General features: G+C 37.8%; 1 protein-coding gene across 1 annotated transcript in view; it reads right to left on the reverse strand.

Moving 5' to 3' along the window:
- Window positions 1-9250, reverse strand: part of LOC141279614 (protein piccolo-like) — a 28285-nt gene extending 19035 nt beyond the window's left edge. The window contains exons 1-2 of the mRNA XM_073810158.1: window positions 8821-9250; window positions 1488-3024 (exon numbers count right to left, since the gene is read on the reverse strand). Of these exons, the coding sequence (XP_073666259.1) occupies window positions 1488-3024; window positions 8821-9071 (1788 nt within the window). The 5' untranslated portion in view covers window positions 9072-9250. The remainder of the gene's footprint in view (window positions 1-1487; window positions 3025-8820) is intronic.
- Window positions 9251-22949: the final 13699 nt, after the last annotated feature.

Below are 22949 nucleotides of genomic sequence, written 5' to 3' on the forward strand. Positions count from 1 at the left end.
AAAAAATTAAAAGAAAAAAAGAATGTGGAAAACAGTTTAAGATATGAAAAAAAGCTACAAATATATAAACCAACTATTTATAATCTGATTTCCTCCATAACTTAAATGTTCTTATTAATTGCAATTTTACCACTGAAGTATGGCTTATCTAAAAATTTAAAGTACTCAACATGACTTTTGGTAAAAAGAGTAAAAGATACCTTAGCGGAAAACCAGAGGTTGACATATTTTAAATGGACATCATTTTCAACTTTCATCACAGTAAGTATCCAAACTAACGTAACAGCTACCAATAATTATCACTGTTGTTTTTATCAGAACATAGATTGCATTTATAACAAGGGTACACAAGTCTCCTCTCTCGCGAATATTTAAATGACAGAATCCTTCATTGCCTGCTGCCTTCATTCCTTCTTGTGCATTATACAGCCCACTAACAGCTGTTCTCTAGATGGACTCAATGGTTCTGTGCCTTCTCATCGGGTAGGGGCTACTGCATTTCTTTTAAAAATGTATTCTTTCAAACCCTAAGCCCTTTTATTCTCACTTATTTTATATTATTATACCATCTTCACTGTATTATTTCTTAACTCCAGAGAATTTCTAAGTTCTGCAGTTTTATGTTTTCTGTCCCTTCCCCTGAACGTCCCCAAATCTCTACCTATTAAAATGCTATTTTATTCAGGGACTTTAAGCACTGAGTTGACAGTAACTGACCTGCTGAGAATAACTTTTCTATCCTGAACCAGAGTAAACAACCTTGAACTCATTTGTGTCACAACTGGCCCCTTCATGATTCAGTCTGCCAGGAAGGCTTACCCAAAGACTTGGAGTTATAAACTGTGATCCGTCTAAGAAGACACCCATAAAGTTGAACCTGTTCTAATGACTTCACTTTTTTGAAGTGACTTACGCTATTATGAATGACTCTCAACTAATGAGGGAAGCATGCTCTCACAGTGTATAGCAAAATCACTGGCAGGAAAAGGGGATGTGCAGTTTGAAAGAATGTATTCAATTTCGTATCAAAATTGTATTTAGAATCTGAAAACACTGTCCACTTTTTTTCGCAGCATAAATAGGATCCCATTTAAGAATATCATATCAAGAGTGTCATGGTAGGTAGGAGCATGAATTTAATAGCTGATGAAAAAATTAATATAATGTAATAATAGTGTGGATTTTACCCATAGAATGCAATGAGCAAAAGCTCAGCATCTATCAATCAATTCATACTTCCTTTATGTGCCAAATTTATCAGAAATTGTAGCAATATTTTGGAGAAATATTATTGGAGAAAATGTTGAAAAACTCTAATTTACATTTGGCAGAGAAGAAAAAGAGGAAAGTAGGAAGGAAGAAGGGAAAGAAGAAAAGAACCAGAGAAAAACAGTGCCATCCTATCGTTAACAGCAATAAACTAAGCACCATTGTGTAAGATGATGATATGGTTTAAGAGCATGAACATAACAAAAAAATGCACTTACCTCGGTTAAATGAGGATTGGGGTTAAAACCACAGAGGCTACAAACAGTGGTTTGACACTCAGTGCATGTGTTAAAATTGGCCTTTTCTGGAACATTCAACAGAAGTTCAGTGGTATTGCAAAGAGGACAGATGGTTTTGGGGAGGCCTTGTACTGGAGTCTGTGCTGCAGATGGAAAAGTTTGTGGCTGCAGAGGTTTCCCTGTTTGGCTTACAGGTTTTGTAGATTGTTGAGGAGGGGTCTTTGCTGGGCCAGGCTGCTGAGGAGGAGGCTTCATTGGGCCAGGCTGTTGAGCTGGAGTCTTGCCTGGCCCAGGCTGCTGGACCTGAGGTTTCGCTGGCCCAACCTGCTGAGCTGGAGTCTTTGCGGGCCCAGGAGGCTGAGCCGGAGCCTTTGCGGGCCCAGGAGGCTGAGCCGGAGCCTTTGCGGGCCCAGGAGGCTGAGCCGGAGTCTTTGCGGGCCCAGGAGGCTGAGCCGGAGTCTTTGCGGGCCCAGGAGGCTGAGCCGGAGTCTTTGCGGGCCCAGGAGGCTGAGCCGGAGTCTTTGCGGGCCCAGGAGGCTGAGCCGGAGTCTTTGCGGGCCCAGGAGGCTGAGCCGCAGTCTTTGCGGGCCCAGGAGGCTGAGCCGCAGTCTTTGCGGGCCCAGGAGGCTGAGCCGGAGTCTTTGCGGGCCCAGGAGGCTGAGCTGGAGCCTTTGGCCCAGGCTGCTGAGCTGCAGGCTTTGCTGTTCCTGGTGGCTGGGCCGGGGTCTTTGGGGTCCCTGGCTGTTGAGCTAGGGCCTTCGTTGGCCCTGGCTGCTGAGCTGAGGGCTTTGCAGGCCCAGGCTGTGGTGTGGAAAGTTTTCCAGGTCCAGGCTGCTGGGCTGGAGGCTTTCCAGGACTTACTTGGTGAATAGGTGGCTTGGATGGGCTTTGCAGTGAGGGTTTAACTGACTCTCCCCTTACTGTATCTGTCTGTTTAGTCTGAGGCCTGGCTGCATCTCTTTGAAGTGGCAATTTTGCCTGGTCTGTCTGAGGAGCCTGGGTGAGGCCCTGAGTTGGCTTTCCTGTTTCTGGAGGCTGCTGAGGAGATACTGATTTGGGAGAACCGTCCTGCTGAAGCAGGGCCCTCACAGGTCCTGGCTGCTTAGGAACTGGCTTGGGTGACTGTTGTTGTGATGGAGGCTTTGTGATTCCTTCAGGTTTTCCTTGTTCCTTCTGAGACATTTTTTGTTTCTTGGAGGCTTCTTCCTGGGAGGCATCAGGGTCTGATATCAAATCAAAAGGACTGAATTTATTTACAACAGAGGAGACAGCACTTAAAGGATTAACCTCTGAGAGGAAGCCAGGCATCATACTAGACTTGTGCTCTTCCTTAAAATCAGTTCTGGATTTCGATTCTTTCAAGCTAATAGTGGAAGGACTCCTTCCAGGCAATTTCTGCTCCGACCTCAGAGTGTCTGTAGTTCTACTTTTACTGAGACCAGGCTGAACTGGACGCCCTGGGTCCGGCGGTTTTCCTGGCTGCTTTGGAGGTTGACTACTATCCAACTCTTGTTTCCTAGAAGAATGAAACAAAAAGAAGTGAAAATAATGGAAACTATCACAACTCAAAATAATATTTAAAACCCATTACTTTCTTGCATCTTCAAAATTATGATGCATAAATATAACTAAAATCCATTTTTGCAGCATCCTATAAGTAATCATAAAATTTTTAATGTCTTTGTTACTTTCTTTACATGGATACAGATTTTCAACACGGAAGTGAAGAGGAAGGGGAAAAAACCCCATACTTGCTACTGTAAGTAATGAACTATTAAGATATCTAGTTAGAAAGTATTTATAATAAAAGTAATTTATATTTACTTAATAGAATCTAGCCATACTTCAAACCTATTTAAACATATTAACTCAACAGATCAATGCAAAGCCATGTTCCAGTACTTTTATGCTCACAGGATGTATCCTTTTTAACCAAAAGTTATACTCAAGGAATGCTAGCCTCCCAAATACCAGCACACTAAGAAGAGAAAATATTCATTTTTAAATGAGATTGCTGCAACTGTTTTTTGTTTTGTTTTTTACTTAATAGTAGAATTTACATTAGCTACATAAGACATACAACATGACATCACAGGACCTGGTAAAGGAGGTTTTTCAGGAACTCTGAAAAAGCTGATCATCTATTCAAGTGTTGACAGAATATCTGTCAAAAAAGGTAACATCTATCAAATATTGTCCTTATTAAACTTTATAGAGTAAGAATTCCTACTTTAATTAGAAAATTCTGAGAAACAATTCTTTCTTGTGGAAGAACAGTGTTATATCATTCAATTATTTTTCTTAATCTGAGATCTCTCTATGTAACAATATGATGCTTAAAGCATCTTGAGACATACATAGCCTGATGTACAAATAGCAACAATCTGGTTGTGACCCCACTTTTGAAAAGTACTGTTACCTTCCTCAAAGGAAGAAAAAACATAATGATCTCTTCACTTAATGTTTTCTACAACACTTACTATTACCATTGTTAATTAGTCACTATTATTGACAATGACTTAAAAATGCAACAAGTAATTAATTTGCAAGATTTCTTTTAACTCATAGACAAATACACAAGATGGATATTTTTAAAATAGTTTTGGAAACATCAATTTTAAATGACTATGGCTCAATAATTAAAATACTTGTTTCTCATATACACTTTTACCAAGTACGTTAAATTTTAAACAAGCTATTTTTTACTGATAAAATTGCAACTAATAAGAACATGCTGCACTAGAATTATGGGATAAATCAAATTATAAGTACTTTGTTTGATTTATGTAACATTAATTTTGGAAAAGATTTCTTTTTAATTAAAAGAAAAAGAGATAAACAGAGTGATTCAGTAGCACTTAAAATATGAGATGATCACAATAAAGTTCTATAGGTTTTAATTTGTTTGAATAAAATTTACCTGCTAACGGACCAGCCTATAACTTTTTCATTTCAGGTCATCTGGTACTTATTATGAATTAAGTTTTTAAACTACCCCTAATGATACAGAAATTTGAGTATAGATCAAGATGTAAGGCATAGTAGGAAGAAACACAGAAGTATTACTTCTAAATAGCAAAGTGTCAGAAAGAAAATAATCTATAAATGGCAATGTATGCCACAAAATGATTTTCTAATAAAAGGTGAATAAATACAATTCTTAGTTCTGGCCATTTCCTCCAGGAAAAAAGGTTACAAAAACTTTAGATACTACCATGTCCCTGAAGCCTGTACTTAAATAAGGAACTAAAATTATTATCCTAATTGATTCCAACAGTTCTAAGAGATCTTTCAAAACACACTGCTACATATTTCCATTGGGGAAAATAATTTTGAATGTTTCCTTATAGGCCCCATTATGTGCTCCCTTCCGTATGAAGGCAAAAGAACCATAGTAAACAACCCCAAATAGATTATTTTCAAAAAGTTCCACTGTTTAGATAATCACATTATTCTAGAAATGTTCCATATTCAATTAATAAAGTTTACCATTCCCTTGAGGGGCAGATGCTTAGGAACTATCCTATAAGCGTTTAGGCATTTTATTAAAGAAATCTATATTTAAACGAATACCCAAAAAATCTATTCTTAACTGTGCTCTCTTGAAAATACTATTAAACTTAATCACTGTTTTTGTGATATTTCACTTAATCCAACATACGTACAAAACAAATAAATTTTGTGAATACCAAATATTTGTGACAACAATAAATACCAAAAGTTAAAGGAAGCTACTTGCATTAGAAATTATAACTGCATGTACTTCCTATGAATATTAAGTTCTATTATATTATAGAATCCCCCTGTGAGAAAATACCCATACAGCTATAAAGACTACAATTTAAACTTAGTTTTAGTTGCTATAATTATGTAAATAAACGTCAAACATGGAGATCTGGGAGGGAAAAATAGAAAGACAATCATTAAGAGAAGATACAGGCTTAATACCAAACAAAAATATAAAGATGTCTTAGCTATGTCTTTTGATGAATTTCTGATTGGTATGACAGTTGTGTTAAAAAGAAGAATGACCAAAATGCAATCTGTGTCTTCTGTACTAGACTATGAATTCCTAGGGAGAGATATGTTTCACTCATCTTTTCATCACTAGAACCAAACCTGGTAACTAGTAGATGAGTATTAATGTTTGATGAATCAATGAATGAATGAATAACAGTGAGTGAACAAATGAATGAACATATCAGGTTTTTGTTTCCCTCTAGATTAACGTCTCTTGAATTCTTTTCACTTTAAATTCTTCTACAGGTCTTGTGAGATATAAATGGAAACATTCCATATTCATTTTGGCTTGCTGCTCTAGGAAGAAAAACAATTGTGGAGGTGTCTACCCAGCAGCGGAGGCCTAAAAGAATGCTAAAGAAAATAACTGACTCAGTCAGAATTGTTACTAAATATTCTACTCATCAGAGGTGTTTTTCAGTAAAGCTCTTCTCATATGACACATCTGTAGGTGTAAACAGAATGAGTAGAAGACATAATAAAATTGCATTTCCCTGGATCGACAATGAATCGAAAATCCAGAAGCATTTCATTTGTAAGCTCTAACTTCTAGCTTCTAACTACTCAAGTCTTATACAACTTCCCTTTTCATTTTACTATTGTCATCCTCAGATTAGAATTTTTCTTTCACAGGTTAACAGAAAAAAAAAGTTTCAGCAGCAAATGAGATAAACATGTATTCAAGACTAAGAATATAAAAGCAGTTGGAATACTAAAATATTTTTAAATGTAACACAACAGGCAATGACACTTGACAGCGTTAAGTCATAAAATTTTATAATAGAAATATAAGCATCTTTAGGAATGTCCGTTCATTGTATATTGCAGAGGATACCAAGACTTAAACAGGCTAAGAAATTAATTCAAGGTTATAAAACTAGTTAGTCACAGAAATCTGGTATCCTAACTCCTGGTGGGCAGGAAGGGGAGGCAGGATTTCCAGTACATTGCACTGACTTCTCCATATGTAAAAGAGTATAGGTACATCAAAATAACTCACGACAGTGAATAACTCAATATACAACTTGTCTGCAGCCATCACTGCCAGTGCCATTCACTGCTGATACTGATATCACTACTCTTTATATGTATAGGGTTCCTTCAAATTAAAATCCAAGCAAAAATATTCCTGTCAAATTTTAATTAATCCTTACTATGGCTCTACAAGATGAGTAAGAAGTATTACTGCCTTATTTAGAAGCAAGGAAACTCAGGCACATATGGCTGGGAGTCAGTTAAAATTAATAAGGTCTCTGGGCTCTCAACCCTTATTTCTTTAAAAAAATAAATAAAAAATCAAAGCCCACCCTAATTCGCACCACATAATCTCCTAAAACTTGAAATGATTTGGATATACTTTCTTATATATACTTAAATTAATATGTGTTTATTTGGTTATCACATATGGGGATAACTTTCCAAACTTAAAGACATTGATAGAAATCTCTCAGTAAAATATAAGCAGGTTACCAAAATCAGACACGTTTATATATTTCAATGAAGCTTTCATCAATAACTGTTTAGGCCGCAGACCACCTATTGATAAGAATTCTACCGTAACAAAAACATCAACAGAGAGCTTTAAAAGTATGCTAACTGATACAAATACTGAACAAAACACCACACTTTCATAGGCTGAGATAATATTTTTTAGCCACCCTCTGAATACAAGGAAGAAATGTAGAAATCAAAGCTCACACTCTTCTTGGTATTTGTAACCAGCATGGTAAACCTGTTGCTTGTGCCTCTTAGGAAAAATTGTAGAAGAGTTGGCATACATTTCTAAAGGGTTAATAAAAGTACTGTACCTCATTATTACCCTAGAAAAATCTAGTATATGAACATTCAAAATTTTTTCTAAGTCAGGTTTTAAACAGTAGAGAAAATAGTACATATCATAAACTGTACTCTTAAGGGAATAGATAAGAAAGGCTTTATACCAGAAATAGCCCAATATATTACTAGTTTAAAAACACAGAAAAATATATTCAATATAATAAAGCTAGTCTTTACTAGTAGTGTTGGTTCCCCTTCAAGAAAATAGGGTTTTTACCTGATATAGTTTACGAATTTAAGATTTTATGTGAAACATATTGCCATTGCCACTATCCACAAAACATTTTACATTTCTACTGTATTAGTTACCTGACAAAATTATATGTATATACTTATATTATAGCTCCTAAGTGTTTTTATTTTATAAAGTACAGGATAAAAGCCTACACCTATATCCATATCTTTCATATTTCCAGTATCTCTAATGAAAATTGTTAGGTTATCATAAAGTAGGAGTGGTTTCAGGACCACGGACAGAGGAATGTCCTGTCTCTGAACATGCTACGAGGGTGCAAAGTTAAAGGGTTTGTTTACAACAAATAAAGGCAGGGCAGGCACAGTGATTATACCCTCTTAGTACTCTAATTAGAAAACAACTAATTTATTGGGATGGAGGAATACAGAGACCTAGAGAGGAAAATGAATATGTTACTATTATAGATTAGCTCTTAATTGCCTGTCCAAGTTGCTATTTGTCTTTAAAAGTATGTACTGGAAACTAATTTGAAGGTAACACAAATTCACATGTTCTTCCGTAAACTGTAAAACGCTATTCCATATAAAGGAGCGGTGGTTTAAAAAATAGCATATGCTAATTCATAAATACACGTACAGCACCTGCACTGTTGTGACCAAACCATCTGTTTAATGCCACACATATTTTAGGGTTTCTCATTGAATATAAAAGGTGTATTTATTCTATACCTTCTGCCTAAACAGCTCCTGTTCTCCTCTGGGGGGTAGGGTGGGAAGGAAAGACAAATCACCTCCAGGGGAATTAAAGGTATTGTTACAGAAATATTTAGACATCATTCACAGAGAGAAAGACCCCGAAATGACTGAGGAGGTTTAAACAGAAACAGGTAAACACCCAGCTCTCTCCATTTCCTAACACGTCCGTTTTGTATTAATGGAAGACTTCCAGATTAGTAAAACACTGGAGGGCGTCTCTCCACGCCACCCTAGAGAGAAAAGGTTCCAAAAGGCCAGAAATCACAACCTAAAATCACAGTTCCAAGAATGCAACCCTTGACTATCCCATCAGAAACTCTATAAGGCATCATTTTTATCCTGCCCAACAGAAAGCTTATGTTCTCTTTACCACCACCCCATTAGGGAGAATAAAATGAACGGAGGCGACATATATGTACTGCCGTGCCGGCACATACGGGCTGGCACATATGTGCACGGGAAGCTGTACATATATGCCCGGACATATACATCATGCTGTGCGTGCCTGTGCATGGAAGGCGGCTCCGCAGAGGCCGGAGGAATGCTTCCCTTGGGCAGCCCCTGCGCCCTTGACATGACAGCAGCGATCTGTCTCCTCTCCTCTTCGCTCAGCTGGCTCAGATCCGCCTCCATGCCGGCCGGAGTCACGGTGTGCAAGGGGCTCCCCGCCCCGCCAGCCCCTTCTCCGGCAGCCGCTACTGCCGCCGCCAGCCCTTCGGGGAGCCCTTCCCCTTCCAAGCTCGCCTCGTTGCCCATGGCTTAGGGAAACTCGGGGCCACCGCGCTCCCTCCTTGTGCTGCCTCCCCGCCGGGAAGCCCGTGGCCGCAGGAGCAACCGGAGACGGGGGCTGCCGCCGGGCGTGCAGGCGGCGAAGTCCCTGAACACCAGGCGGAGATTAGTCCCTCTTGCAGGTGATGACCGAGGCCAGTGACTCCTCCATGTTGGACAACGCCAGGCAACCTTTGCGGAAGACAACTCCCGACGCCGCCTCAGCGCCCCAAGCCGGGGAAAAGCAGATCTGAGCGGTGCCAGCCGGGCGCCGTCTGCCCCTCCCACCGTGCCCCGCCTCCTCGCCGGCGCCCTCGCAGTGCGCATGCCCCTCTTGGAACAGGTGATGCCTGCGCCCGCACCCATTCCACTCTGCGTCGCTCTGTATCCTTCCTCACTCTCAGCACCGACTTAAAGGAGCCCAGCGAGAGCACAGCTAAAACGCAGAACAAAACAGCCGACGTTTCTTTCAGGCATATTTCAGGATGCCTCAACCCTAGTTTTAGCGGACTACATTCAAGGAGACCGGGAAGGGGGCTTGAGGGGAGGTGTCTGTTTCCATTCCATCTTTGACTCATGGGATTTGTAGTTTTTTTTCTTTTCTTTTCTTTTTTTTTAAGGGAGAACTTGAAAAGATTCTAGGAATGTTTTCAGGTAACTGGAGATTAATAGAGAAGCCAGATGCCTTTGGAACAAATTTCCCCAAAAGAGATAAAACTGGCCGTTTTCATTTATAATTTTGCCAGAACAGTTATTTTATAATCTTAGATACAGTATAAGTAAAAAGGTAAGTTTTTGAATGCTTACCGCTGTGTTGTTCCCTAAAGGGACTACGCAAAAGTAAAGATGTGGAGAAATTGCGGATAGGATACTGTAGTAAGATCCAGATTGTCGAATATTAAAATGTTACAATAGTGTGAAATTTTAAAACGTGTGTTCAACCCTTTTCCGTACAACTGTGGGCCCAGAAAAATTAACTTGTGTAGAATCACACAGCTGGCTAGAGGTATAACTAATACCCACTCTTTCAGAGCCACCCACCAACACATACTCTTTTCTTGCTACTGCGCGCTTTGGAAGGGAGTGTTTTAGTTCAGCACTGGATCTGCAGCCCCAATTTTGCTACCCATTTCCTAACAAGGTGGACTTAATGTCCCAATTGTTGAAATTAAAGAAAATCAAAAGCTCACAACTGGGAACGAAAGAATAAATCAAACAGAAATGAATGAGTTGCTCAGAAAGTTTCCTAGGTTTTGTAATAATCATTATAATAGTTTGTTATTGTGCATTACACTTGTATCAAAACTAAATAATGGCACAGTTGTAACAGTTTGTACTAAATTTACTGCTTTGGAAGATGGCTAGTCGGCAGATGAACTATTCTAAGGGGATGAGGATGAGAATTTAAAGGCTTAGAATTCTAAGGGGATGAGGATGAGAATTTAAAGGCTAGGATAACTTTATGGAATTTCTCTTTGTTTACTCAGAAAACTATCATAATTACTTTCATTCTGCAAATTAATTAATGGTACTAGATTCAAAATCTTTATTGCTTCCTGTTCATTATATAGTTAATAATCATTTATTTGAATTTTGATTTAACTTAACAAGCTGACAGTTCAGTTCCCATTCACTTAGCTTGATAGGTAGGTCATGAAATGAATCAATTTCTGAAAACCTCCACTCATATACTGTTATGTCTTTCTAACATTTCTCAACTCCAGAAAACCACATCTTTTTTCTTTTAATTCTTGTTTCACTTTCCCAGGTAGTTTCTATTTCGGTAGATTAGAACCAATCTAAATGTGATAGTTAACAACTAAACTAGGTCATGATTCCTTGGAATGGGGTGGCCCAGTCTACCCAAGTCCTTACAGATACCATTCAATGGGGATAAAATCAAACAGACCACCTCATATGTGATCACATGTGCAATACTTGAATAAATTAAGGACTGCAAGAATTGAAGTTAGAATAGTCATCAAATATCGAAAAATGTGTAGTCTCACTAGTTTTTAAAAACCTACAATTAAATAAACTTCATATAATTTAATGTAGCCTATTTAATTAAAATAATAGCATATGTTTATTAAACTCTAGCAGGCATAATGTGAATACTTATTTATTAAATGCCTTTTATGTCCCTATTAAGACCTTTATAATAATGCTAGTGAGTGTTTTGTAAGCTAAATTCAAAAGTAAAAACAGATTGAACCTTTCTGGAAAATAATTTCACAGTACTTATCAAGAGCCTTAGAAAGATTCATAACCTGTGATACCCTTTTGGAAACCAGTCCTGAAGAGATCATTTGAGTTACAAAAATGATTTTTTGAAAAAAAGTTCACTGCACTATTATTTACAACAGCAATAAAGTAAAACAGTCTTTACTCCTCAAAACAGAGAAGTAAAATCTGGTATAACTAGATGGTAGTATTTTATGAAGATATTTATTTAAAATAATGCTTTTAAAGAGTTCATTATAACATGGGGAAAATTTCTCAAAGTATACACGGGGTAAATTTTCATAAAGTTATATACTCAAATGTGCAAAAAAATGAAACCACTAAAATGCACAGAAAAAGTAATAGAGGAAACAAGACAATGAACAAAATCCATATATATTTAATGGCAAGACCATAGGTAACCTTCCTTTTTCTTTACAATTTTCTATATTTTCCAAAATGAATTTGTAGGTTGTAATGGTGAAACAGCACTAGTAATTATTACTAATCTTTTTTTTTTAACAGCAAAAATAACATAACCCGTTCAGCTAGGGAATCAAAATGTGAACATCTTTTTGTAACAAATGCCTCTGAAGAAGCTGAAGAAAATGATGCAGTATATATCCTAACAGTGAATTCATATGACGTGATGAGTGCTACAACTCAAACAATTCTTGTACTTTCTGTATTTAAAAGTCCATGCATTCCTAGTGTATGTGTGGATGTATATATTCATGTTTGTATAAGTATACTGAACGTGACTTTTTTTGTTGTTTTTTTTGGGGGGGGTTGTTTTGTTTTTTGCGGTACGCGGGCCTCTCACTGTGGAGGCCTCTCCCATTGCGGAGCACAGGCTCCGGACGCGCAGGCTCAGCAGCCATGGCCCACGGGCCCAGCCGCTCCGCGGCATGTGGGATCTTCCCGGACGGGGCACGAACCCGTGTCCCCTGCATAGGCAGGACTCTCAACCACTGCGACACCAGGGAAGTCCCATGACATATTTTTATATAGACACATATGTTTTTTTAATGTTCCCTAACAGAAGGTAAGAGAGGATTATTAATTTAGTGGAGGAGGAACCTGCAGTGACTTAAGGTCCAACCTCATTTTTGCTGTGGTTGAGCTGTTTCTCAATTGCTCCTCTCAGCCAGTTTTGTGAGCTCTGCTTTTAAATGAGATTTGCAGAAAATGAGATTTGAAGAAAATTCAAGTGAGAGTACAGTTGATTATGAACTGGCTTCTCAATTTTGAGAGAAAAAAAACATGAAAAGTCTTTTAGAGAAAAGTTTGATAAATATATTTTTGAATTCTGACATCTGGAATATCAGGCAGTTTCCTTCCCTTTATACTTTTTCCCAAACTAAATCTGTAATTTAAAATAAAAGAGAAAGTTGCTTGTATTAAAATATGTTCTTATAGGTGTGGAGAAAAGGGAACCCTCCGACACTGTTCGTGGGAATGTAAATTAGTAGGACCACCATGGAGAACAGTATGGAGGTTCCTTAAAAAACTAAAATAGAAGTACCATATGATCCAACAATCCCACTCCTGGGCATATATCTGGATAAAACCATAATCCAAAAGCATATATGCACCCGAATGTTCATAGTAGCACTATTTACAATAGCCAAGATATGGAAGCAACCTAAATGTCCATCGACAGAGGAATGGATAAAGAAGATGTGGTACATATACACAATGAAATATTACTCAGCCATAAAAAAGAATGAAATAATGCCATTTGCAGCAACATGGATGGACCTAGAGATGATCATACTAAGTGAAGTAAGTCAGACAAAGACAAATATCATATGATATCGTTTCTATGTGGAATCTAAAAAAAAAGGTACAAATGAACTTATTTACAAAACAGAAATAGAGTCAGAGATGTAGGAAATAAACTTACGGTTACCGGGGGAAAAGGTGGGGGGGGGATAAATTGGGAGATTGGGATTGACATATATACACTACTATATATAAAATAGATAACTAATAAGGACTTACTGTATAGCACAGGGAACTCAATATTCTGTGATGACCTACATGGGAAAAAAATCTAAAAAAGAGTGGATATATGTGTATGTATAACTGATTCACTTTGCTGTACAGCAGAAACTAACACAACATTGTAAATCAACTATACTCCAATAAAAATTAAAAAAATAAAAATAAATGCTACTGAAAAAAGTTCCTATAGACATAAAATGTGTAAAATATTAAGAATAAAATTAGCTTCTATGTCACTTTACAGTATTACTTTGTAAATTGAAAATTATTAGTAAGTCATGAGGTTATAACAGATTATTCAGCGTTATTTATTCACCCATTTTATAAAGAGGCTTTTAGAATTCAGAGCCTACTCTTTGGAAAACCTGGATGAGTGTGCATGTCTTTACCTCATGGTTTTTGGAATGGCAAGGTGTTACTTCACATCCTTGCTCTGCCATCTTACACCTACTTTGGGGTTAGTAAGTCATTGACTCTTCCAGAACTTGAGGTTCCTTTCTCTACTGTGAAAATAGAGAAGATTGTATATTACCTCTCAGGGTTCTTGTGATAATGGGATATGAGAAAAAGATGTGAATGCACTTGTAAACTGGGATGCATAGTAGGGCAGCTGTGATAGATTGTTGCCATACTGGTCCTCAATGAATCACACGTCCATGTATTCACAGCCCTTTACAGTGGGACTGCCACACTTCCCGTCAGAGATAGGGTCTGTTTCCTCACCCCTTGACTGGAAATGAACCCCTGCCTTATTTTTACCAGAAGAATGTGGTGGGAGTGGCATGTAACTTCCCAGGTTAGCCTTCCAATCTGGCCCTCTCCATACCAGGAGACCTCTGTGCTCAGAATAGCCCAGACTCCACGAAGAGAGGAGCCCAGCTGCCGCAGCCTCCAGCAATCTCATCTGCGGTCTTACGAGTCCCCTGGATCACCCTGCCAGCTACAGTCACCTCAGTGAACCAGCTGAAACCAGCAAAACTGCCCAATCAACCCAAGCATCATAAGACAAAATGATAACAGTTATTATAGTAATTATTACCTTAAGTCACTACGTTTTGGGGATTTTATTTAAAGTACTTAACTGATCATTCAGTTTTTATACATTATGATTATGTATAACCTCTCAAAGTTCCCTTTTCACTCTTTGAATTCTAGTGACTTTTTACCCATTTACTGTCCAGTTGGGACTTGAGCTATTTGTTCAAAATTTTCAAATACCACCCTTCTAAACTATCAATGGGAAAGAGCCCAATTATACCAAATACTTACATGCTTGTGTTGTGAAACGCTAAAACAATAAAATATATGGGAAGATCTTTGAACTACATAATGCTGTCCAAAGATAAAGTTATACGAAAAAAGTGGAAAACTTATTCATGAGAATTTTTCTGAGGGAGACCAATTTGAGAAACTGGTGGGAGGGGAGGACACTCAAGGTCCCACTCAAGACAGTGGCTAGATGACAGATGTGCAGACTCCTAGATGAAACGCTTGGAATCAGAGGTTCAAAAACATTTTTAGGATTTTATAAAGTTAATATGATACATAAATTTTAACCGTGCCTTTACTATATATCCAGGAAGACCTATTAATATTCACATTAACTTTTAAAGGATTCAGGATCACATCAACTAGAGGATACTTAGTTTTACTTAGCTGGATGATAGACTGGAGTTCAGACATTTTGGAAGAGAAGATAGGGCTTATGTGAATTGCTCTGCAGAATAAAGAGAGAGCAATTTGAGTTGGTTGAGCAGCATCCACTGGAAGACAAAAGTAGAGAAACGTGTACGGGAAGGAGGGGACCCGATGCCACTTATTTTGTGGAAAGGGGAAATGGAAATGTTCTCACTGTACTAGCTTTGTCTCTCACATGCAAATTACAGGAAAGTCCACATTACTAAGGCATTTGTACATGGATTCTTTGAGAGGTGAGGGGTGGCACAGAAAGAGATGCAAAGCTTTACATCCAAGCTGATAAACATTAAAACTACAGGCACTATACAATAGCTACTGTATAATTACTGTATAAAATTATTGTATAATTTTATTATATTATTATACAATAATTTATACTGTATAATACTATTTTATTGTTGTATAATTTTTTTCCAAATCCATGTGTAGTGGTAAAGAATTTCATAATTTCCTTTGTATTTGTATATAGAAATACCTTGCAACTAGTGGAATATGATACCTAAATAGGGGAATCTGTTTAGTAAACATGCTAAGGTTCATTATTTTCCCAGTTATAGCTTCTAGATTAATTATAACAAAAAATAAGGAAGTTGATTAATTTTTATTACATGATTAAATTAAGGGTGTTTGTCATTATTGATTTGGATACATTTGTAAAACTTGAGTGATGTACCTCTGGTGAAACCTTGTGAAACATGACCTCTGCATATTGCTAAACTGTCTAAAACTTCTAAATAGAACACTACTATCTCTAAAAATATATATATATACACATATATATGCAGTAAGATATCACATGCATACACACGTGAAGGAGCCGAAGGTCAAAGGACATCTGACTGCTGTGTTTCCGTCATTATTATCATATATGCTAAAGTGCAAGGTTTATTATGGTTTGCAGAGAGCCCCATAATTTTCCCATGTGCTCATTCCAAACTAATGGGAGAAAACTTTGGAAAGTTTTGCTCTTGTCTGTATGCAAGCAGAAAAAGAAGACATAAATTTCAATAGGGATATGTAAAGAGTAATTGGAAAAAATTACGAATTATTCAAACAACAACGGTTCACAGCCCTGAGAGGATCTTACATAGACATTTTGAGAAAGATCAATAGCTAGGCCTCATCTCAGGCAAATTCAATCAGAATCTTGAGGAAGGGGGTGGCATTCGTATTTTTTTTTTTTTGCATTCCTATTTTTGAAAGCTCCCCAGATGATTGTAATATACAGCTTGAGTTGAGAACTACTGCTTTGAAAGATTAGTGGATTTTAATGTCAATTACAAGACTGAAAACAAGAAAGAGGCACTTGGGAATCAGTGTCAGTGTAGACTTTTCTTTGAAGCTGCAGCCAAAGGCATCTGCAACATAGTAGCCATCATCAGAAATCAATTTTGAAGAAAAAGGTAAAAAAAGACACAGATTTACTCTGTTCAAAATGGTGGTGTATGCATTTGGAATATGGTGTACAATTCTGGCCACTGCATTTTGCAAAATGTGTAACAGAGTTAAGAAAGGTACAGCAAATTAAAGAAAAAGCAATATCAGTCACTTCAATCTAGACGTTTGAAGGGGGAATCTAGAAAGATTGGAGCCTCTTACTGAAGAATATGAATTTGAAATATTCACCAAAATGTGGTAAACTAAAACAAAGGGGCTTTTTAAATACATGGAAAAGACATGCTTAAGAAAAAAAAAATAATAGGGTACAGTACATTTATGGATTTTTTTACATCTCAAATTAGGATGAAGGATGCAAATTCTTCACGAACATCATTTTTCTCCCCTTTTGGGCAAGTAGCTAAGCCACAGTTGCCAATTTCTCTTGCAGTTTTATGTGGCCTTGTGACCCAGCTGCACCTAATGAAAATGTGCTCCTTCCAGGCCTAGCCCAAAGGAATTCTGGTGTTCAGCCTCCTGTGGTTGGTAGGGATGGAGACAACATGTCCACTCCAGTGGGTCCATGGATTGAAGATGACAGAGTCATTGGGTAGGTTCCATCAGGAGGGTTCCCTGGATGACCATGTGTGGAATTCTGCATTCCCCTACTGACACCACTTTCCCTGGACAGTTTTGTAAATGAGGGGGACAATATATGTATTATATTCGAACCACAGTATATTTGTTTTCTTGGTGTTTTTGTTAAAGTAGTCAGCATCATCTTAACTAATCCAAGATAGCAGGAGCTAATTCTATACAGGAGAAACTAACATTAATAAAATACATCCCCTCCCTACCCCCATTCCACATCAGTGATCCTGGTTCCATTTTCCTTTTGGAATAGCAGGATGGGTAAACCTGGGTGCCTCACCGACCCCTGAAAATGCCACGCTCACCTCTTCTCCAGCTTTTGTTCTTTCTTAATCTGGCAAAATTGTGCCCTCACCTCTATCCATTTCTCGAGGCCAAGCTCAAGGCCCATTTACCATAATAAGACCTTTTCCTACTCTGAAGCTGCTATTGTTCTCCATTGTTATTTGAAAATCTTACTACCCATTTGACATTTATTTACATATGTTCTTGCTTTATTTGATTAACTGTTTCAGAACTGAGTTCTTAGAATGAATCAAAAGTGTTTTTGTTTCTCTTGCAGTCCTATCAGTATCAAGTGCACACAGTGCTCAAACCAACAGACATTAAATGCATTACTTAGTGAGGAGTCTTCAGGTTAAAAACACGAATAGTGCAAAAAACACATTAGGTTATTTTGCAGAGGACATCTACAAGGGGGGGGGAGTAAGGAAATGTTTTCATTGAGATAAAAGAAACCTCTTCTGTAAAGGTACAATTTTTAACCCATAAATAACATATTTAGTATATTACTAAGGTAGTCTCTTCAGTATTTTATCTATTCTTGCCTCAGTTAATCCTTCTGACAGTCCTGTCATTTAACTACTGTTTTGTCCATTTTATAAATGAGAAAACAGAGATTCAAGAAAGTTATTTAAATTTCTTAAGGTCACTTAACCAATAAATAACAAGAGAGAATTCAAACCTAACTCAATCTGAATCTTATAACTACTACTTTCTTCACTTGTATTAAAATACCTTCCATTTCTAACCGGAAAAGACAGTCACTGCTAAAGAGTCTATATGAGGTGGTATGTCTTGTGGCCACTTTCAGAACTTGGCTAATACATTAAGTATATTAGAGGTACATGTATTTTAACATGCTAATCAAAAATGATAATAATAATTGAAAAATGGCATATAGTACTTTAATTGTTTGAGAAATATCCCATGTAGACAGAGAGAGGGGAAAAAATATTTCAGAAAGAAGCAATAGGGCTTCCCTGGTGGCGCACTGTTTAAGAATCCGCTTGCCAATGCAGGGGACATGAGTTCGAGCCCTGGTCTGGGAAGATCCCACATGCCGTGGAGCAACTAAGCCCATGCACCACAACTACTGAGCCTGTGCTCTAGAGCCCGCGATCCACAACTACTGAGCCCACATGCCACAACTACTGAAGCCTGCGCACCTAGAGCCTGTGCTCCTCAACGAGAAGCCACCGCAATGAGAAGCCTGCGCACCACAACGAAGAGTAGCTCCCACTCGCCACAACTAGAGAAAGCCATGCACAGCAACAAAGACCCAACACAGCCAAAAATAAATGAATAAAATAAATTAAAAAACAAGAAGTAATAAAACTTTCTCATGATTTTCTAGGCTAATTTAATTTAAAAAGTTGCCTTCATCATTATCAATTTATCATGTTTTATTTGCATTTAATGCTAGATGTCTTGCCACAAATCACAGGGTGTGAATTTTTTTGTTCACCATTTCAGGAGCCATTTGGAGAATTTATTTCCCACGAAGTTCTAGATTGGCTAGGTTAATTATTGATGAGCAAGCAGAGCATGGAAAGGATTTTATATAATTCTGCCTCAGGCTTCCCAAGTCTTCCATTTGACTTAGTACTAATATTAAAAAAAAAAAAAATCAGTGTCTGCTATTGGTGGATGGTCCACAATCTGCCTGTAATAATAACTTCACGTTTTCTAATGGCCTTCACTGCAGGGATCTCCAGCTTTTGAAACCCGACAGCCATACAATACTGCAATAACCATCACAGGTCTGTTTTACAAATGGTTAAACCGCAGAAATGAATCAATGAGCCAGTCTCCAGCTTAACTCTTGAATCATTTATACTTGCCATGAGCGAAGTTTAATTTTTCACACATTTTGTTATCATCATCCATCTCATAAGACCAAAGACATACCAATCACAAATTCAAAATTTGAGCACTTCAAAGGAAAAAAGTAATTGTATCAATCTAATAAATGACACTCCAAGATAATCACGGTCTTTTATTGATTTCTCTGCCATTCTTGGCTGGAAATGGTGGCTATTTTTAATCATAGATAGTAGAAGACTCAGACAGAAACTGCTAGAGAGATCTTCCACAAGTAAAGGCTCCTTCTGAAGAGAACAAGTTAGTTTCTTTCTAGTCATTTTGTGGGTGTCATTCCATTCTGAAATGCATCCTGAAAAAAGATGAACTATCTGGCACCAGAAACAAGGTCATACCTTGCAGCCCATCAATTTGCTTTAGGTGTCCAAGAAGTCCATTTTGGAATCATCTCTTTCCTACTTGCCTGCCTTAATGGCTAGTGATGACCTCCTGGCTTTGCTCAGTGGGGCAGGCTGCCTTCATTCAGCAACCAGTTTGAGAACCTACTATGTGCTGATGCTAGAAATATAGTGTGATACAAAGGATTCAAATCAGGTTTCCTGGTTCCTGTGCTTAAAAAGTGTATAATGTAGTGGGGGGAAACAGATACTTTTAAAAGTATTTACAGATTGCTTATTTTCAAAAATGTCAAGCCAGCTTATTTGGACAAGTCCTCCCGTTGCAAAAAACTGAGTTGGTCAAAATACGTTTAGAAGAAGGTTAAGATGCATCACAGAGCTGATAATACAGCGAAGTATTACCAGTCCCAAACTGAAGGGACGTAGAAACCCGTAAGCTGCTTTTGTGCTGAGAGCATTTGGTGATTCAGAAAAATGTCAGCTTTCCTTTCAACAGCCTTGTAGAGTGATGAAGACTGAAATAAAAGCCCAGAGTCTGCAAATGGTGAAGAGACTGACATGAGATCCTCCCAATAAGCTAGAACACCAAAGTGCTACAGGGCAAGGTGAACTAGAAGGGGAATCACTTCTTTCCATTGCTTAAGTTACGTAGGAAAACGCAAGTCTCAAATTTTGCGTTTCCAATATTAAAGTGGACTGTACGTACCACTAGGTGGAAGGCAAAAGCACAGGAAGGTCTTATCTGGAGGAAGGTACTTTCACCCTAGACTTCTAAAAATTTCTGCTCTTTCTGGGAGAGAGGAAGTCAGATGCTGAGATTTAAGGTTGTTTCAGGGGAGCTAGTGAAATGTAGCTCAAGATTGGAGTTGCTTATGAGAAGAATGGGAAAGGAAACTAAGAAAAAGAGTAAAATTAAACAAAACCCTGAGGAGTAAGAGATGTCCACCTGATCCTTGCGCCAGAGATTGTAACAACTGTCTGTGATCTTTCTGGGCAAAGTGTGGTGCTTGGACCTTCTACATCAGTTCCGCCTGAGAGCTTGTGGAAAAACAGACTCTCAAGCCTGACTCCAGACCTACTGAATCAGAATCAGCACTTTAACAAAATCCCCAGGTGATTCATATGCACATTAAAATTTGAAATAATGAATGAAATAAATTTGACATAATGAAAATAATGAAGCATGAAAGGAGAAGGAATGATAGAACTGTAGATGCTGTGTATTTGATTTTAGAGCCCATGCAGTTTCTTAATTTAGGCACCTGGAGAGACGGCTAAGTTGTGCCTTCAACATGCTTTCAAACTGGCACAACAAATAAAAAAAATAATAATTTAACTATGTTTTCAAAATTAGAAATATTTATGCTACCTTGGTAAACTTCAATGTTACATGAAGCATGAAGATGTGCTACTAACATCTTTCCCAACTTTTTTGTTTCACCATCTATTCTTTCTTTGGCAACACTGTGTTATAATTTGTTAGTAAAATATTCATTATCACGTGTAGAGCCAATATGAAAACAAATTAAATGAAAAACAAAAGATGGGAAGTGAACAAATCCTTAAATTCATCATGAGAACTGAGTTTTGGGCAAGAACATATGGGAAGCTTTAGGAGCCCTTATCCAGGTATAGGTCAGGATAAGATGGTGACCACACACTCATTTCCTCTATCAGTAGTGACTATGACAGCAAGCCAACTACTGCAAGACTGAGTGTGGCCCAGAGATGTTTTGCCTTCCTCACACAGTGATTTTTTACGTGCTATTTCTTCTTTAATTGGGATATTTCCCATTTCAAAGTTCAGATTTCTTGCTTTCATGTTAAAATGAAACTCACAGCACTGTCCTGGTTCTTACTTGGCAACAATCAACTGTAGTGGGGTAGCAGTTTCTCCTTCAGACCTGCTCCTGACTTTGTGGTTGATATTCCTTGTCTGCCTCCTGTAGACATTTTGTATTTGACAATTCTACAGTTTCTACTTCTTACCAAGAGAGGACATAATCTTTCTACCAATTAAAGATGACTAGCTAGGGCTTATGACATTCCTAACTGATTTTAAATGTGGCAATTGAACTACAATTTTAAAAGATGAGGAATGAGACCTGCATTACATTATAGATCTCAGCCACATTTTCTCCTTTGCATCTCCACTGATTCCTTCCACTGATTTTCCTTTGAGCACATTGGTTTGTGTGCCTGACAGGTTGAAATTCCTCTGTACGGCATGTGTCAGACTTGCAATTAACGATCACGTAGGTAGAATAACAGTGATAGCAATATGAAAGAGAAGAGTTCATCCTCCTTAGTGTCTGGAGGGTTTTTTTGTAATTAATCTCTTCCTTTAGCCGCAAAGAACGTTTCCCTCCCAAAATAATAAATGTCATACATGAACTCGCTTTCCATGTAACTCTTCTTATTTCTAAAAATCCTTTTGAAGTCAAAAATTAACACTGCCTGTCTTCTTTGATAAACCCTTGTCTCTGGAGTTCATAAATTCTCTAGGACTTACTAACTTTTGGGAGAAGTTAGCAATATTTGAAAATCTCTTATAGATAATTTGAAAAATTAGCATGTCATATATCTGGCCATAAATTTGATATTAAAATAAAATTCTATTCAATCTTTAAGTCCCGTAATACATTTATAACTTGTTTCAGAAAAAATCTGGCCCAAGCCAGAAATATGTGAGTCACTTCAGACACCTTCCTTTCCTGAAGGTCATTAAATTATATACTCCAAAAACTCTAGAAAAAATATGCCCCTCCTGACTTATTATCCCCTTGTCCCCTATATGAACTTTTTCCCTTCTAAGATGTCTCATATTATGCCTTTTCTTTTCTGGTGCTCTGAAATCCCCTGGTCTTATGTTCTTACCCCCATCCCAGTCTATCCAAATCCTGCCCAAACTTCACGGACCTTCTCAAATGCATATCCCTCATGAAACCATCCCTGATTACTATATGACTTTCTGAGTCAATCCTTTGGCATATATCATGTGCCAGATTAAAATATTATTCATCTTATTAAGTAAACATGTTTTAATCCCGTTAGTAGTATGTTTGTGAAAGAAATGGACTGTATCCCTTTTTTTTTTTTTTTTTTTTTTTTTTTTGCAGTACGCAGGCCTCTCACTGTTGTGGCCTCCCCCATTACAGAGCACAGGCTCCGGATGCGCAGGCTCAGCAGCCATGGCTCACGGGCCCAGCCGCTCCACAGCATGTGGGATGTTCCCGGACCGGGGCACGAACCCGTGTCTGCTGCATCGGCAGGCGGACTCTCAACCACTGCACCACCAGGGAAGCCCTGTATCCCATTTTTTTAATCCACTAAATTTCTTTCCATAAAACTCTATAAATACACACTGACAGTCTGGTTCTGAGATCTAATAGCTTAAATCAAAGATCTT

This window comes from Tursiops truncatus, chromosome 9 (genome assembly GCF_011762595.2).
Source record: "Tursiops truncatus isolate mTurTru1 chromosome 9, mTurTru1.mat.Y, whole genome shotgun sequence".
NCBI classification, from domain to species: Eukaryota; Metazoa; Chordata; class Mammalia; order Artiodactyla; family Delphinidae; genus Tursiops; species Tursiops truncatus.